The sequence below is a fragment of the Alligator sinensis genome, unplaced genomic scaffold (genome assembly GCF_000455745.1).
Source record: "Alligator sinensis unplaced genomic scaffold, ASM45574v1 scaffold628_2, whole genome shotgun sequence".
Lineage (NCBI taxonomy): Eukaryota > Metazoa > Chordata > Crocodylia > Alligatoridae > Alligator > Alligator sinensis.
In genome coordinates this window covers 100,212-117,232 of record NW_005841833.1, presented here as the reverse complement: position 1 = coordinate 117,232, position 17,021 = coordinate 100,212, and the positions used below count along the sequence as shown (strand labels likewise).

The 17,021-nt window shown below is 40.6% G+C and overlaps 1 protein-coding gene across 3 annotated transcripts in view; it reads left to right on the top strand.

Annotated features, from left to right (window-relative positions):
* Nucleotides 1-8,729, top strand: part of TMEM132B (transmembrane protein 132B) — a 301,506-nt gene extending 292,777 nt beyond the window's left edge. For all 3 annotated transcript variants that reach the window (XM_014518020.2, XM_014518014.2, XM_025197775.1), the window contains 3 exons: nucleotides 3,374-3,647; nucleotides 4,908-5,099; nucleotides 6,621-8,729. In XM_014518020.2, the coding sequence (XP_014373506.1) occupies nucleotides 3,374-3,647; nucleotides 4,908-5,099; nucleotides 6,621-7,775 (1,621 nt within the window). In that variant the 3' untranslated portion in view covers nucleotides 7,776-8,729. The remainder of the gene's footprint in view (nucleotides 1-3,373; nucleotides 3,648-4,907; nucleotides 5,100-6,620) is intronic.
* The last annotated feature ends 8,292 nt before the right edge of the window (nucleotides 8,730-17,021 follow it).

Sequence of the window (17,021 nt, the reverse complement as noted above, 5' to 3'; positions counted from 1 at the left end):
CGCTGCAAGGAGGGCAATGACTTGAGCAATCTCTCCCTGCTGGTAGCGCAGATCCTGGGAGAGAAATACGGTGAGTGACTTGCATACCGGCACAGTGTAAGCCCTGGAGGAACGACTGTTCCTTGGAGCAGCATGATTTCCATTGTGGATACCCATCGAGGCTGCTTCCTGAGCTCCATACTCCGATCATGTAATTTCTCTGATGCAGGGGAGTGCTGGATCTGCAGCTCTGAAAGGGTAAGAGCCACAGACTTGTTAACAGGAGGAGCAACAGTGGCAAGTGTCCTCTCTTTTATGGTTTGGGCACAGAGACTGCCCCCTTCTCCAGTCAGTCCTCTCCCACACGAGGAGAACGGGACTGAAACTCTCTCCCCCGCAGCCTGCATCATTTTTGAACAGAAAGTAACAATATTCTGTTCCTGTTCAACGTTTCTAGAAATCATTAGGTTCAGACAGCGGCGTAAACATTAAGAAAAATTACTCACAAGTGAGTTCAAATACATGAGTCAAGCATTCGCCTGTGTGAACGTAATAAAGAAACCACAGATGTATCATTTTTTAAAATTTTTGTGTAATATAGACACGCTTATCATGGTTTCCAGGGCAGCTGCCTCTTATTTTTTTTCCCTTTCCTCTACTTCCTTAACAACTCCTTTAACAACCCCAGAGCCTTTTCCCAAGAACAGCTCTTGCACATCCTCTTCCAGTTTTGCTTGTGTATCCAAAGTTTGGATAAAAGAAAAAATAAATCACAAAGTCTGGGATTGTTCAGAGCTAGGATTTGCTTCAAGCCTGTTGCTTAGTATTGACCACAACAACCTCAATGGCAGTGAGAAGGCCAGAGATGCGATTTTAGACAAGACCCCCTGCTCTTAACTTGAAAAGTCTGGTTTGAGGAGAACACCTTCTTTGAAACAACAAAAAAAAAATCATCCCTTTCCTAGCAATATCTGTCCTGCTTGAAGAAGGTGGAAGAACGCGTTTTGAGGAGAGGGCGAGTCCTTCCATGGTATTTTAAAGTCTTCAAAAGTGAGAACGAGCTTGGGATGCATTAGCGGTCCTAGCAGTCCACTAGGTTTCTTGCATTCCCACCATGTTTGTTCAGCTCGACTGGGACCACATCAGCTGATGCAGTCCAGAGGTCATCGTCTGATGGCAGGGGAAAGGATTCATGATTATGGAACAGAAAAGCCTTTATGTAAGAGTTTTAGAGGAAGAATTAATGGTATCAGGCAGGTTGATTGTTTCTCTTTTCTCTAAGTGAGAAAATGGCTGAGAACCACATTTGGGTTTTGAAAGACCTCTGATCCAGGTTCTCCACGGGGGTCTGACCCCGTGGGGTGAGATTAAAATAAAAAAAGTGTCTAGTTGCAGCTCTCCTCTTGCCAGAACTCAAAGGGGCGAGGTTTTCAGGAGAGCTCAGTGTCCAAAAGCTGCCCTTTTGGGACACGATTACCAGCCAAATTCTCCAAACAGCTCATTGAGGGTACTGCTAGATGCTCAAAATCTGCCCATTTGTTTTGGTGCCTGAGTATAAGCTGCATTTTTTTTTTGAACATCTGGCTCTAGTTGGGGGCTGAGAGCATCTTTGGAAATGTGCCCAAATATGTGCCAAGGGTATTTAGATTTGTAAGTGAGATGAATTTGTGAGCACAGTCTTTTGGATATAGCACAACAGTAAAGCATCTTTGAGCGACATTTTTTATTTCAAATATAGCATGTCCCATTCATCCTAGTGGTCGCTCTGTTGGCATCAGCAGAATAACCATGCGATAACGTACTATTCAGCTACTAAATGATGTTTGTTAAGGCCATATTGCACTCTGCAGATCAGTTCCTTAGTTTATAAAGCACTAAGACTTTCTTGACTCTGGCACTTTGAAGGTCATGTTTTGTGATGCTTCTTCATCGTCTCAGTCTCGCCAGCTTTGTCATAAAGCCATTTACAATAACAGCAATTCTGTTTTATGATAGTCTTTTCCATAACTAGTATTTCAAGCATATGCCAAAGAAACACAGTAAATACTAAAACAGTTCCCCAAATACCATGAAAAATAAGAAGGTTATCTCACATTTCCCTTCTTTAGCAATGGTTACAGGCTGAAGAAAAGAAGTACTTCCAGGCAATGAATTTCACAGCATGGGAGCATAATGAGAGAAAGCGTGGCCACCTAGTGCTTAATATCTGACTTTCAGCACAACAAAATGGCCCAAAATAGAGAATCTACATGCTTGTCCTGGGGTATAAACAAGAAAATGAATCAATGAAAACCAGTGTTTAAACCACAGAAAATGCTGTGCTAGGTTTGAATAGCAGTGCTGTTGTACGAGTAGTGCGATGCTTTCTGGAGCACTTTATAAGGACTGTTAACTCTATAGTCACAGTGGTTACAGTATGAAGGGAGATGGTTAGAAAATTATAAAGCAGGTGTCTGTAATGATGCTATTGATCAGGGCTGTGAGTGACAGCCCAGCCAAGCATTGATCTCATGCTGGGATTTGCTCATTGGATTCAAGAACGATGTGACGCAGTAATTGATTTCCTGAGGACTTATTGAAGTGTTGAGTCCTACTTTTTTTTTCTGAAATCCTGACTGGTTGTTACATGGATTTAGACATGTCCAGGGTACCCACAACAGTTTGTCTGTGCATGTGTGTGTGTGTGTGTGTGTGTGTGTGTGTGTGTGTAGGAGAGGCAAGGATTTAGAGTGATATATTTTTCAGGCTCTTTACATGTGCACAAAAGTAAAGCATTATTTAGGCAGGGGATCTTGAATGCATTGTGCCTAGCAGACAAAGCTACTGCCATATTGCCACAAAGGCTCTAGTTACTATCTGCACTCCTTCTAGGGCTGATCAGCAGCCTGGGGTATTTGTACAGGGATGGGTACCACTGGCTCCACTCGGAAATGTTTCCTCCTGTTTTTCTTAGGCAGCTCCAGGATTTGAAATAATAGCTGTAGAATAAACCTAGCAATAGATCTCCTAGAACTTCAACACTGATGGACAAGTCTCAAAAGTTGGGAGTTTCCACTTGGGAAAGAAGCCAAAAAAATCTGATGATAGATCTAGGCTGCCCAAAAAAGAGTGCCTTTTAACATGTGCATTATCAAATTGTCAGCTGACCCCAGCGCTCTTTCCTGCCCAGGTTATCCCACATCTAATAGGTCCCTTCCGACCCTGAAATCTATGAAAATTGTCATTAAGTTTTCCAGTTTAGACCTACAAAATGCCTTTGGCCTATTTCTTCTTGTGCTGGCAGATGATGATGAAATCACTAATATTATATAGGCATAGGAAGAAGCTTTCAAGGTACTTAAATGAGCGTGATGGTAAGAGGTAGATAAATAAATCCACCTACTCAACTTTGCAGGCCTACCCGGGACAGTGACGATGAAGAGGATGACGAACGGAAGGGAAGAGGCTGTACTCTTCAGTACCAGCATGCGATGGTGAGAGTCCTCACACAGTTTGTAGCTGAATCCTCTGACTTTGGAGGCCAGCTGACCTACATGCTTGGCTCCGAATGGCAGTTCGACATCACAGATCTCGTGACTGATTTCATGAAGGTGGAAGAACCTAAGATTGCTAAGTTACAGGATGGCCGGGTTCTGGTTGGTCGTGAGCATGGGATAACCACAGTTCAGGTACAGCTTTAAAATATATCTGTATATTTAGGGGCCTGACATGGGCACACGAGGGCCAGATGGAGTTGGTGTGGGCCCCAACCCTGCAGCATGGGGCCCTGGGAGGTAGTGCAGGGCTCCCAGAAGCAGCATGGGGCTCCTGGAGGTGACATGGGGCTGACAGAGGCAGTGTGGGGCTGAAGGAGGTGGCATGGTGCCTGATCCTGGATCATGGGGGCCAATCTGGCTTGCAGACTGGCCCTGAGCCACTCATTTGGTCCACGCCAACAGACGGTTGAGTGCCACTGGTCTAGATTTAGGAAAGTATTTAGACACATTAAGAGGCAGACAGGTATTAGGTTAAGAGTAAATATGCCCTAGTTGTGATAAAAGACTATTTTTGGAGACAAGCATTAATTGAACATACAAAGAAATTTGAATAGATTCTGGTTTCTGTTGTCATGGTTCTTAGTTATAGCAACACAGGGAAGTTGGGGTGAGATTTGCAAAGGGATTTATTTGCCACAAGAGGCAGATGGGAATTTTCAAAAATACCTACGCCTACTTATTTTTGAGAGCTATAGTGGGAAAGTACTTAACCTGTTTAAAAAGCCAACTGTGTGCCTATCTGCATCGAGAGGTGCCTAAATTTAAATATGTGGTTTCTTGTGTTCCAAACCTGCTTTAAGTAAAACTGTTTTCATGACATTAATAATGAATCTTGAACTGTTTCTTAATGGAGGTTGTGTATGTAATGCAGCCTTACACACAAGGCACATGTCTTGGACCTAAATCAAGGGACAGTGGACATTTTGGGCCTAATGCTGCACAGGAAAGACTCCTATTGCTATAGTGGGCATTAGTAGCAAGGTTTCTAGTCTGGGTAGGGGGTGCTCAACTGCCAGCCCATGGGCCACATTTGGCCTGCGGGGATCTCCACGGGTCTGTAAATTTGGTAGCCAGGGAGTGGTGGCATTAGTTAACACTCCTCCGCTGCCAGATTTCTGGACCCATATAGAACCCTGTGGGCCAGACAGCACGCTGGATTGGTGTGCGGAGGTAACCCGGTGAAACATTTTATGGCAATTTTTGTAAATCTAGTAATTTGACAGCAAAATGAACGTAACAGTTTTTGGGGAAACCATTATAGCTTACAAATGAATGTGGCAGACATAAGATTGACTCAATCAGGAGTGTTGCAGCGATGAAAGAGTATGATCTTGTTGTGCAAGAGTGCATCCTGTGCTGTTTAACACAAGAATACTTGCTTGCTTTTTGAAGGTTTTGTCGCCGCTCTCTGATTCCATCTTGGCTGAGAAGACCGTGATAGTACTAGATGACCGGGTAACAATTACAGACCTAGGGGTGCAGCTAGTTGCAGGCTTGTCCCTATCTTTACAAATAAGCAAAGGAAATAAGAGAGCTATTGTTTCCACAGCCTCCGCTTACGATATTCTTCATGCCCCAAAACAGGTATGGATCGAGACAGTATTGCCATTTTATAACCGATTGATTTGTTTGCTGTGTTTGCCAGATCACAGGGGAAAGCTATATCCTATAGAGTTATTCAGCATGCATAAGGTGAAAGCAATGCATTTCATGTACCTGAAGACACAGCTTCCTACAGCAGCTCACTCATCCAGGTCTGCTCCTGCCCAGATACCTTTACAGCATGGCCGTGCGTTTAGCACTTGAGTCCTGGCCATACACATTGCTGATAGCACCATATAGGCAACTGGCTGAGCACGTACCTCTTCTTAGCGGATCACACCTTGTGGGAAAGTGGTGTGTGTCACTGTAGTTACCATGTGTGCATGCTCCTAGGGTAAGTCAATGTGGACTGTAAGGATCTTGATCAACTATTGAGGTGGGGATAGGTTCCCTGTTCCTATACCCTCTTCCCACATGAGTATCAATATAGCCAAGCAAAGCTCTTACCCCTCTCTATGAAAATTACACATATTTGCCCCGCTGAACTTCTCCCCTCAGTGGTTTTGTATCTAATATAGAATTGCTCCCTGCAGCCCTGAGGCTCAGCCTTGTGTGAGTTCAGAAGGATTAGGCCAATAAGTGTATTCACCGCATCTAGTTTGTACTGTGTTTAAAAGAATCTAGACATTACAGATTTTCCACTTACCCCTCCTGTTTTTACCATAAAAGTAGACAACATCCTAAATGGGGTTGGGCATATTTCGGTGACAGCATGGCAGAATCAGAAAGAAGCAGATAAATGCTTTGAATAATATGTAAAAAAAAAAAAAACCAACCCTTATGTTCTGACATTTCATTACCAGTATCAGTATGCAACTGCTTTTTAGCACAGGTAATAGTCAATGAAGGACAAAAAATGGGTTTGGTCAAACATTGCTCAAAAGCTAAATAGCAGCACATTTTTATAAAAAGAGTGTGATTTCTTTTATGTCTAAAATGAACCATCATGTTTATACACTTCACATAACCTTGTGCATTTGGAAATACTTTAGTAGAGAATGTAAAATACTTCATTCAATTCTCGCTCATAATATAATCTGTTTAAATGGGCTGAGCAGGATTAACCTCCTGACCAATGACACCTAGAATTTATGCAGGCCTTTTATAAAGAGAAGTAGCATGTCAAAGTGTTCCTTACCTTTATGTCATTTTCCTAAGTTAATTAAATGCTAGGAATCTGATTATCTTCATCAGTGGGCTTTGGTTTTAGAATATTAAATTCTTATTTTGTACCAGAAAGAAGAGCAAGAATGGTTTTGCACTTAGAGTTAGATGGTTCCTTGTTTGCACTCCCAAATATAAGCAATGTCTAAGGGGTGTACAAGACGCAGAATTGCAAGTCTAAAAACAAAAAGCTGACTTGAAACTTTTTGGAAAACAAACAAAACCAAACTATGGCCATACTCTGTATTCATATCACTAGTGTCAAGCAAACTTAAGCTACCAAAAATGTATAATGCGGTATTGTAACTTCCATACTGTTTTTCTCCCCCTCCTCCATAGGAAGCCATAGTCAGTGCCTGGATTTTGTTCAGTGATGGCTCTGTGACGCCTTTAGACATTTATGACTCCAAGGATTTTTCTATCACAGTCACTTCACTGGATGAGATGGTAGTATCTGCCCAGCAAAACCTTCAGTCTAGATGGCCTGGGGTAGTTGCAGAGGGTGACGGGCAAGGACCCCTAATTAAAATTGAAATGGTGATCAGTGAGCCCTGTCAGAAGACCAAGCGAAAGAGCATTTTGGCTGTGGGGAAAGGAAGTGTCAAAGTGAAATTTGGGCAGAAAGATTCTGATCACAAAGGAAGCACTAATGACATTGATGACGTGGACAGAGATCTTAAAAACCACGTGAGCAATTCCATAGAAAAGACGGCAGAACAGGAGAGGACAGTGCAAGAATGGTCCAAAATTGGAGCTTCCATTAATCATGAAGACAATGTCAACAAAAGCGCAACTTCCAAATCTCCCATTGATCAGAAAAAAGGTCCCGAGGATGGCCAGCTCCTAAATAATCCAACCGTCTTCACAAATTTTCCTACACAAGTAGAGATCCCAGGGCAAAATAATCCCAATGACCTTACGTTGACTTCGAGAGGATTAACAGATTTGGAGATTGGCATGTATGCCCTGCTGTGCGTTTTCTGCCTAGCGATTTTGGTCTTTTTAATTAACTGCGTGGCTTTTGCTTGGAAGTACAGGCACAAAAGGTTTGCTGTGAGTGAGCAAGGCAACATCCCGCATTCTCATGATTGGGTCTGGCTTGGAAATGAGGTTGAACTTTTGGAAAACCCAGTTGACATTTCACTCCCATCAGAGGAATGCACTACGATGATTGACAGAGGAATGCAGTTTGAAGAAAGCAACTTTCTCCTTAATGGGAGCTCTCAGAAAAATCTTCACGCTCAGATCCTCAGATCATCCGACTATGCTTGTGAGAAAGAAGTTAAAAGTGAACCTATTCATCCTTCCGGGCCAAAACAGAAACGAGTTAAGTTCACTTCATATACCACAATCCTGCCGGAAGATGGAGGTCCCTACACCAATTCAATCCTATTTGACAGTGACGATAATATTAAATGGGTATGCCAAGATATGAATCTTGGCGATTCCAAGGAACTTAGGGACTATATGGAAAGACTGCAAGACAATATGTAAAACTACTTTCTTATGTTTGTAATCACCTTTATGCCTTCTGTTTCATGGATGGTGGAACAGTCAGTCCAGTCAGCAATAGGAAATAACCCAAGAGAGTCTAACCTGTGGAGGTCCTGAGATGATAACTTCATATCATTGAGCAGGTTCAGGAAGCTGGCTGAGTTAAATGCGTTTCACCATAAACCAGGATGTGCCCCTAAAACAGCTCCATGTAGGTGTTGGAGGTGTCGCACATGATGGCTGTTTTTGTATACTGCCTGGTACTAGCTAAATGCTAATACAACTACGCTCAGACTCAGAGGAGACTACCTTTGTTTGTCATCTCATGATAAGCAGTAATTCAGAGAACGAGGGATTTTTTTCTGTTGATTTTTTCTAGTCGTCGTCCTTTGTAAAGCACAGTGGATATTTCTTGCTTACAGCCTGAGACTAGGCGTACTTTAAAAGAAATCTAAAACAAATCTGTTTAATTGTACTGCCTACGTGCAAGGCAGCCAAGCAGTTTCATTACTTTTTACGGGAAGACCCACCCACACGTGGTTCATTCTTTTCCGTATTGTTTATGAAGTTGATTTGACTTAGGGAGCACTAAATATTTTCTTTGGGGACTTCCTTTTTTCTTTTCTTTTCGGTTGTACCAAAGTGTAGTACAGTATATTTACAATGATTCAGGTTTTCTACTCATTAGCATCAGCCCTGAAGGATACCTCCTTCATCACTGATTATCTTTCTCCTTCCCATGTGAGTCTTTAATATCAGAAACATAGAAAGGTATTAAGAAATCTTACACTGGGAAAGGGCTGTATCGTCTTACAGGGAACTGTACATACAATAATAAACCCTGGAAAACAAAACAAAAAAAAAATCAAGGAGTAGCCCTGGGTTTACTTTTGTCGTTGCCAACGTGAAAAATTACCGGCAGCAAAACCGAATACCTTTCAAAGAACAATGCCTCTGTTGAAATAGTAACATTTATAGAAGTTTTCACCCCCCACCCCCCCCCCCCCCCCCCCCCCGAAACGTGGTATTGAAATGCACAGAACAGGGAGCAAATTGTCTAGGAAATAACCAAAGGCTTGAAGTCTGTGTTACTGTATAGTAAAAAAAAAAAAAAAAGAATTGATGCTGCGGTTTAACGGGACGTAGCGCTCCATCTACAATTACTGGTGCCTCCTGGCCCCGTGTAAAACCCATCTCTAAACATAAGCCAGGTAACGAGAGAGCCTTTACATCAAGTTTGATTAAAAAAAGAAAAAGGAAAAAAAAACACAAAGCGGCTACTCCTAAACTTGACGAGAAAAACGTTAGGCTGGAGATTCAGAGCTGCCATTTCAAAAGCATTATAGGCATTTTCACATTGAAGTACGATTGAAATGTGTGGAAAATTACAACCTGGAAACCTTTCTGTATGAAATGTCTAAGAGAAGCAATAAAGTACGCTGCGTGAATCGGGAAAAGACAAAATAGGCACCTTGTCCAAACAGAACTTCCTCGCTGCCCCCCTCCCCCGTTCTCCTGGGGTTTAGGCAAATTTGCCGGAGTTTAAGCAAATTAAATTCGAGAGCTGGATCTGGCAACCTGAGCGTGTTTTTGTAGCTGTCCAAGACAGCCGGGGCTCTGGGGAAGTCTGTTCAGATCCTAATCCACATGATGAGTTGGGAACATCTCCAGTGCAAATACGACGGAGGAATGCTAATAATTAGCATGGAGGAGATAGTGTGGACACCACAGCTATTGAACTGACAACAGACTCCTGTTTGATGTCGCTGCATCACGTGGTAGAGGGGGTGCATACTGCAATCCAGTTTTAAACTGATAAGATAACAAAGAACATAATGGTACTTCAGTTTTATGAGAGAGATGGAACTGGCTGGGTCACACTAATGCTCAAGGTTTTTAATGATGTCTCTTCTTCTCTAATTTAACAGGGACGGATAGGGACGTCTTAATTGTTGCCAGTTACTGAAACATTTCTCCCCCCAGCTCACCGGATTCGTTCACATTGGGTTTAACTATAAGCAAAGCACAGCACCCATGGATATAAATTGACCAGGAGTACATTTATATTAGAAGTGGTAAGAAGGTTTTTAATAGTCAAGACAGTGTGGTTTGGGAACGATCTTACAATAGAAGTAGGAGAGGCAAAATAACCTAACTACCTTTAAGATGGAATTAATTAACTTTAACGATGGTATCATATAACCTGGTTGCTTGTGATCTGGGAGATCCTTCCCAGTCCTCTATGTTTTTCTATAACTACTTATCTACTTAAGCTCCATGCTTAAGCATGTCCTGATCTCCATCCTTACTTGGCAAAGCACTTAAGCTTATTTAAACCCAAAGGAATTTAAGTGCATGCTTAAGTGCTTTATTGAATCTCTGCCAATATGTTAACAATGGACATGAGTCAGTAGCTGTGCAGCTTATTCTGGAAAATTTCCCTTCTAGGAATGAGAAATATGAGAAAAAAAGTGAAATGGCAGTTTTCATGCATTTCACGTTAGCAGTCACTTCACTCTGAGGCGAAGGCTGCTGGAGTTAGAGCACATGTTTCCACGCTTCTGTTCCATTGTGTGCATATTTAATAGAAGCTATAAAGTTTATATGGGGGATATAAGAGCAGTAAACTTCTAGTTTAGCACAGATTTGTCTGGGTTGGCCAAAGCAAAGTCCCTTGTTGGCTCTGCTGTCTGTAGCGTGACTGGTTTGGGCTATCTGGAAGTCGTACACAGCAAGTCCATCCAGAAGTTAATGTCCACCAGTGACAATATACAGTTAAAAAGCTAAGAAACATAATTGCTATCTAATAGTAAAAAAAAGAAAAAGGCCTCAGCATTTAGCCTTCAACACCAATGCACTGAATATGGCCATGATGTGAAATACTCTGGAACTACTTATCATATACTAATATTGAATAAACTGAATTGTTGCATTAAAGTTCAGAAGTGACAGCAAGTAAAAATGCATAAAGCTACAGAATGAAAAACCAAGACAACAGCGAGAAAATGAGAATGTACATCTTCTGCTCTCATTTTATGCTTCTGTAACAGGTAAAAATAGTGGAGTTACTCTAGATCAACACTGGCCTAATAGGTTATCTGTTCCTACTTAGAAGAGCTAGGTGAAAATTTTAGGACAAGTAGTTTATTCAGGAAAAAGTAGTTCCAGATCAAGCAAATAGTTACAGCTGAAGAAAGCTAAAACATTCAAAGTAAAAATTTATAAATGCTTAATTTTGATGTTTTGAACAACATTTTTAAAACTTTTCAAAATGAAAATTTGAAACAAAAATTTCAAATGTTTCAATTTTATTTTATTTTTTTAAATGTGTGAAACAAAACAAAACAAAAAAAGAGAGCAGAATTAAACTTGTACCATGAAACTGAAATAATTTATTTGGGAAAAAGAGGGGAAAAAAGGTTTGGAAAAGAAGAAGAGATAATTTTTTAAGCTCTAACTTGGCCAGTACACGAAAAATTCAGCTGTTTGCACTGTTCTTTTTCTCTGTATTCTGCTCTACTGTTAAATGAACTATATTTGAAGACCAATAAAAAAAAAAATCTCAATTTTAATAGGATTATTAACCAAAAGAAGGGATCCTGTTAAAAGACAGATTGTCTATAAGCAGGAAACGTGAACTGATTGAGGAGACTTGCATTGTTATGCCTGTAAGAATTAAGCTTCAATAGCTGCAGAGAGGCAACACCCATGGCTTCATACAGAATAAGAAATATCCCAGAAAGGTATTTATGACTCTTACAGGACATACGTTTTGTGTAGGTTTCTTTGCACACTATCAAGGAAAGTACGCACGCATTAACTATACATAGCGCCGAGAAGGAAACTCATTAAGGGAGGATTCACATCATGTGTCGATTCTTGCAAACTTTATAAATTATAAAGAAAGGTAACACGAGACACTTGGCCCTTGTAAATCTGTGTGTGGTGGTTTATATCTTCTAAAGATCTGACCCACAGAGAGTATTAAGGGGATGAGTTCACTTCCAACTGTGCAGCATTATGATATTTCATTTGGACGTTATACAGCCCAAGTCTATATGGCTTTTCTAGGCACCCTTCTGATCCAAGGACGAATTTGGAAAACCAGTGCCCCTTACACTTCTCTATGTATAACAAAGCTAGATTAATATTAATGAGCTGCTCTTTCTTCATTCATATTGGGGAATGTACAAGAATACCTTAGAGCCATATGACTCTAATATGACATAATATAATGGAATATATCTGTATTTCAAGGGAGAGTACATTATGAACGGGTTACCAAATTTTCATAGGGAATATGCTCTTTTCTGAAATACATATTGTATGCACTACATTGAAATACACTATAGTGTATTGTGAAAGGCATACATTTACTGAATCGGCAACACTGAATATGTATATACATTACACCCAAAATATTTATACATATAGTAAGTCTTAGATGTATAACAGAATGAATACTGTACAAAATAAACTGTAAGTTAAGAGAATTAAAGAGGACTTTTATACCTGTGTAATTTGTATATTAAGTTATTCAAGCCTCAGTTTCTATTATGAAATATGTCATTTTAAAGCTGTTTCTATAGACAGAGCTCAGAAATAAAGACTGCAGTCTTTGGCAAGGCAGCAAACAAGTGAGAATTTGCAGGGCGTGAATACCAACATGTTGCTCACTTAAGTCTTAAATTTGAGTCTACCTATTTTAAACCTGAGAAAAACAAGGCGTGTTGCCTGAATGTGTACCATGTGATGGAGTATGCATTAACACTGCTTTGGCAAACCAGGAATATGTCAGTATTGGATTGCTTGAGCTCCCACTGCTTATGTTAGTGTGGGTTTTCAGGTTTTGATCCATGTGTTTCACACAGCTCTACATCTGATATGCCAGCCCAACTCACTGTTTCAGTAGTGCTGGACCATGGAGGACACTGAGATCATCTACAAGGAGCAAAGTACAATCAGTCCATGGATGCTGGGCGTGCACACAGCTTCCCTTGTTTTGGTAAGTACAGTGCTGCAGTTGTGCGAAGTACGTGTACTTTTAGGGAACACACAACACGTTAAAATACAGCCCGCGAGTTTCCCAGGACAAATCACCACAGGGCTGGGGTTTTATTTCTGCTACATTGTGATGAATCTAAAATCATCATTTTGGGTATTTACAGAATTTCTGCATTGCACCCACAGTGACGGTATCCAGTGCCTCAAAATTAAGTATGCCTTAATTAATTTGCCCATAAGAATTTACATAAGAAGTCTAGTAGAGCCAGAAATATAATTCAAGTCTCCTAAAACCGAGTCATTGTTAAACAGAAGACTGTTCCATCTCCTGTACGTAACACTGTATCGTCCAGTCCTCCTTACATTGGTAGGATAGGTTTGGTCCCCAGGGCTCAAACCATCCTTCAGTATTGCCAAGGGGTATACTGTTTTTTTTTCCTAATTAAGGCAATTTAATGCTGTTTGTATGATTAAAATGTGTTACTTTTACTTTTAAATCGTTAATCTCATGTATTGAAACAATCTCTTTTGCTGAACTGATGACTGGGCCTAGGATATAGGCTGGGACTTTCAAAGGGGCTTAGGAACACTGATTTTTAATTACCTTTTGGGCACATAACTCCCTTAAGTTGTCTTGGGAAATCACAGCAGTAGAAAGAAAGGACATATTCATTATTCATATTGCACTGAATGTTTAAATAAAAAAAAAAAAAAGCTTTCTTAGGGCTGTATTGTGACATGCTTATCTGAGTAGCTGTCTTACTAAGCAAATAGACCTCAGTGGGACAACTCATGTGCCAATAAAGATACTGGAATATGGGCATTTTTAGGCAGAAAAACAAGCTTGCTTCCATCTCCAAAAACTACAATTCTCCCTCGCACCCAAATATAGCCATACAATCAAATGATTAAATCTGCCTAAGTAAGCAAAGTTCAAAGATCTTTATGGAAAGTTTTAACTATCAAGGCCATAAATTAGAATGATGTATAATAATTACAGAGCTTTATAAAAAAACACTAAATTAGGGCTGATTTTCCTTTAGAGGTGCAGGTACTAGTGCGTCGGAAACAGAGTCGTTGGCAGGGGCCAATAGAAAGGCCTGCGTGGTGATCATGGTCAAATATTAAATAAAAAACTCTGAAACCCTGACTCAGTTGAAACTCCCACTGATGTTACCAGGGACTGAAATCAGGACTGGAGAGAGAGACTTGTTGATCAGATTTGGGGGCTGAAGAGTTTGATACGTCTTTATATTACATAAAACCCAACCCTGTTTTCAATCAGCAGCACGCAGCGTGAGAGCTTTGAGTTCATATAACTGGTGACCTACTGCATTATATAATATTTATGAAATGTAAGGATTTTGCTGTTTGCAAATGAAGCGACAGTTTGCAAAATGGACCGTGTTAAAGCTTTGCCTGCCCAAAAAGTTACCCAGTGAAAATGACACCAAATTTCCATTGAATTTCTGTAAATTTATATTCCTGTGCTCTCCTTGGCAATTATATACAAGTTTTTGATCTTTTCAGGGAATACAATTGAGTTGAATTGATGCTTAGGGCCAGTTTAGGTAAAGATTAAAAGTGATCTTCTACGATTTACTTAATTGTCCAGCTTCTGATTATAATGTCACCTACATCCATGCTTATTGGAACAGAAGTTGCTGATATAGTATACAGCTCATCAGTAACTTGGTCTTCAGTACTTATTAAATATGCTGCATAGTAGATAATATCATATTATCCTTCCACATAGCACATACTCAAGTCAAAACTCTAGCTTGTATGGACACAATCCCAAAGTCATTCATAGGGATTCATCGATGCTAGGGTCGGAAGGGACCTCAACAGATCATCGAGTTCATCAGGTCCAACCCCCTGCTGTGAGCAAGAAAGAGTGCTGGGGTCAGATGACCCCCAGCTAGGTGCATGTCCATTTAGTACCTTAATAGTTAAGAGAACAGAAAATGTTACAAAACCCCCGTTAACTTAGGGCTGAGTTTTATTCTTTGCAATTTTTTTAATACCTTCCCCTTGCCAGTTGTGTTGCAGCTCCAGTTACTTCCTGTGCTTTGATACTACGGCAATTGAAACTGCAGCAAAAAAGCCCTTGGGTGGAATTGTGACCCAATAAGGTTAGTGGAAAATTGGCCCTTGATTTCAATAGGGCCAAAATTTCAGAGTGTTTTATTTCTGCTGCTTTGCTTTTAACCTATAGCAGCACCTAGTTGTACTGCGAGGGGAGGTTGATCTTACAAAGTGCTTAGGATATTTGGAGGTATTTGTACACACATACAATCCTTTCTATGTAAGTATTTTGGATGAAGCCAGTTTTTAACATGTTCACGTGCACTCCACTCCCGTAGCGGTGCTTTGGATAATCGTATTTCGGTATAGAGTGCCCTGCTTGTTTTAAAGTGTGTAGCTTGTGAAATGAAATTATTGGTGTCCTTTTATTTTGAGGGCTATTTCTAAATTGACTGCAAAAGAAGAGGATTAAGATACTGATTGACTAATGGACTTGAAAAGGGACCCAGGCACTTTGTCTTTATCAGTAACTTATGTAAAGAGTAAAATGTATGGCCTGCACAAGTCTGAGCTCTACTTACTTCCACTTAAGATCTCCAATTAGTACTTAAGTGGAACTCAGTGGTGCATAGACCTTCCACTGATTCTCTCTACAAGGGTGAATTTCATTGGGAATAAGGTATTTGAAATAAAAAAAAAAGTGAGGCATGTGTTTATTTCTTCTTTTCTTCAAAAAGCATCCCAATGAAAAATGAACTCTTCTGAATAGCGCAAGGTGGCATTATTGTCCATTATGAATCAACAAGATATAAAAATATTCAAAACTGTGTAACTGGTAGTGTATAAACAGATGCCATTTGATGTATTACAAGCTATAAATCAACCTTTCATTTCAGAGGTAAAATATTCCTCCTTCCATGGCAAATTAATTTTGACAAGGTGCTTTATTTTATTTCCAATAGATGTGTTTTAATAGCATGGTTTATTTTCACAATTTAATTCAATTTTGGAATACATTGAAAGGTCAGAGCCCAAATCCAAGCAGCCATACAAATGAGGTGGAGATACTTGTCTGCGTCTATCGAACAATCAAAGAAGGGAAATCTTGGTTGTATGACTCTTGTTCTGACTCTGTAAGCTTTTCCCCTGAGACTCTATGTTTTGGGTGAAGGTGCTTGGGTTAAAACCGGATATATTTAATGTGCTCTATTTAAGAAGGTACGTCTAGTCCTCTGCAAATAGACATACACCAAATTATGGGGGAGTGCAGTCACGTCGGAGGACAGGCTGGGGATACAAGCTGATCTGGACAGGCTTTCAAGGTGGGCAGATCGAAACCCAGTGATGTTTAACACAGAGAAATGTGAAGTGCTCCATGCAGGGAGTAATGATCCCTAACACACTTACAGGCTCGATAGTGCTACATTTGCCACCACCACAACTGGAAGAGACCTGGGGACCGTGATAGACCATGAGCCACCAGTGTGATGCTGTAGCTGGCAAAGCAAATAAAACACCGGTGGCTCAGTGATTCAGCCAAATCAGCATTGAATCTGAAGATTCGGATTTGGCCGCATCGAATCAACTAATCGAATCACTGTCCCCGATTTGGCCCAAATCCGAATCGAATAGGGCCCGCTTCACACACCCTTACAGCAAACACTACATCATCCTCCCAGCTCCTACCAACCAAGGGCTTTATGAAAATATCTAACAGAGGAACAAAGAACTGCACCTTTGGATCAGACTAATGGTCAGCTTAGTCCACTAACCTGCAGGCACATCTACCCAAGACGCTTAAAGTGAGGTAGACAAATTCTCCTGTGCATTAGCGTGTCACAGTGAGAGTTGTGCTAATGCACTAATGCGCACTAGGATTAGTTTACTGCACATTAGCGTCACCTAAAAGGTGTGCCACTGGTGCTGCTGTGCAGCAGCACTGATTACAGTGCATTAAGGTACTAAAGTTGTAGTACTCATGTAGACATGCCCAGTTTCTGACAATAACTAGCATCAACTGATTCAGCGAACACTGAGAAGGTCCACAATAGCCAATTATGCCATAACTTCACTACTTTGCCTGTGAAATTGAGAAAGGACAGTTAGGTAGCAACACCAGGCAATTATGGGCTACTCAGGACAGCAGGTACAGTTATTGTTGTAAAACGTTTTCATAAGGGGGGGCAGAAAAAAAAAATCACTGAAATTAAGAAC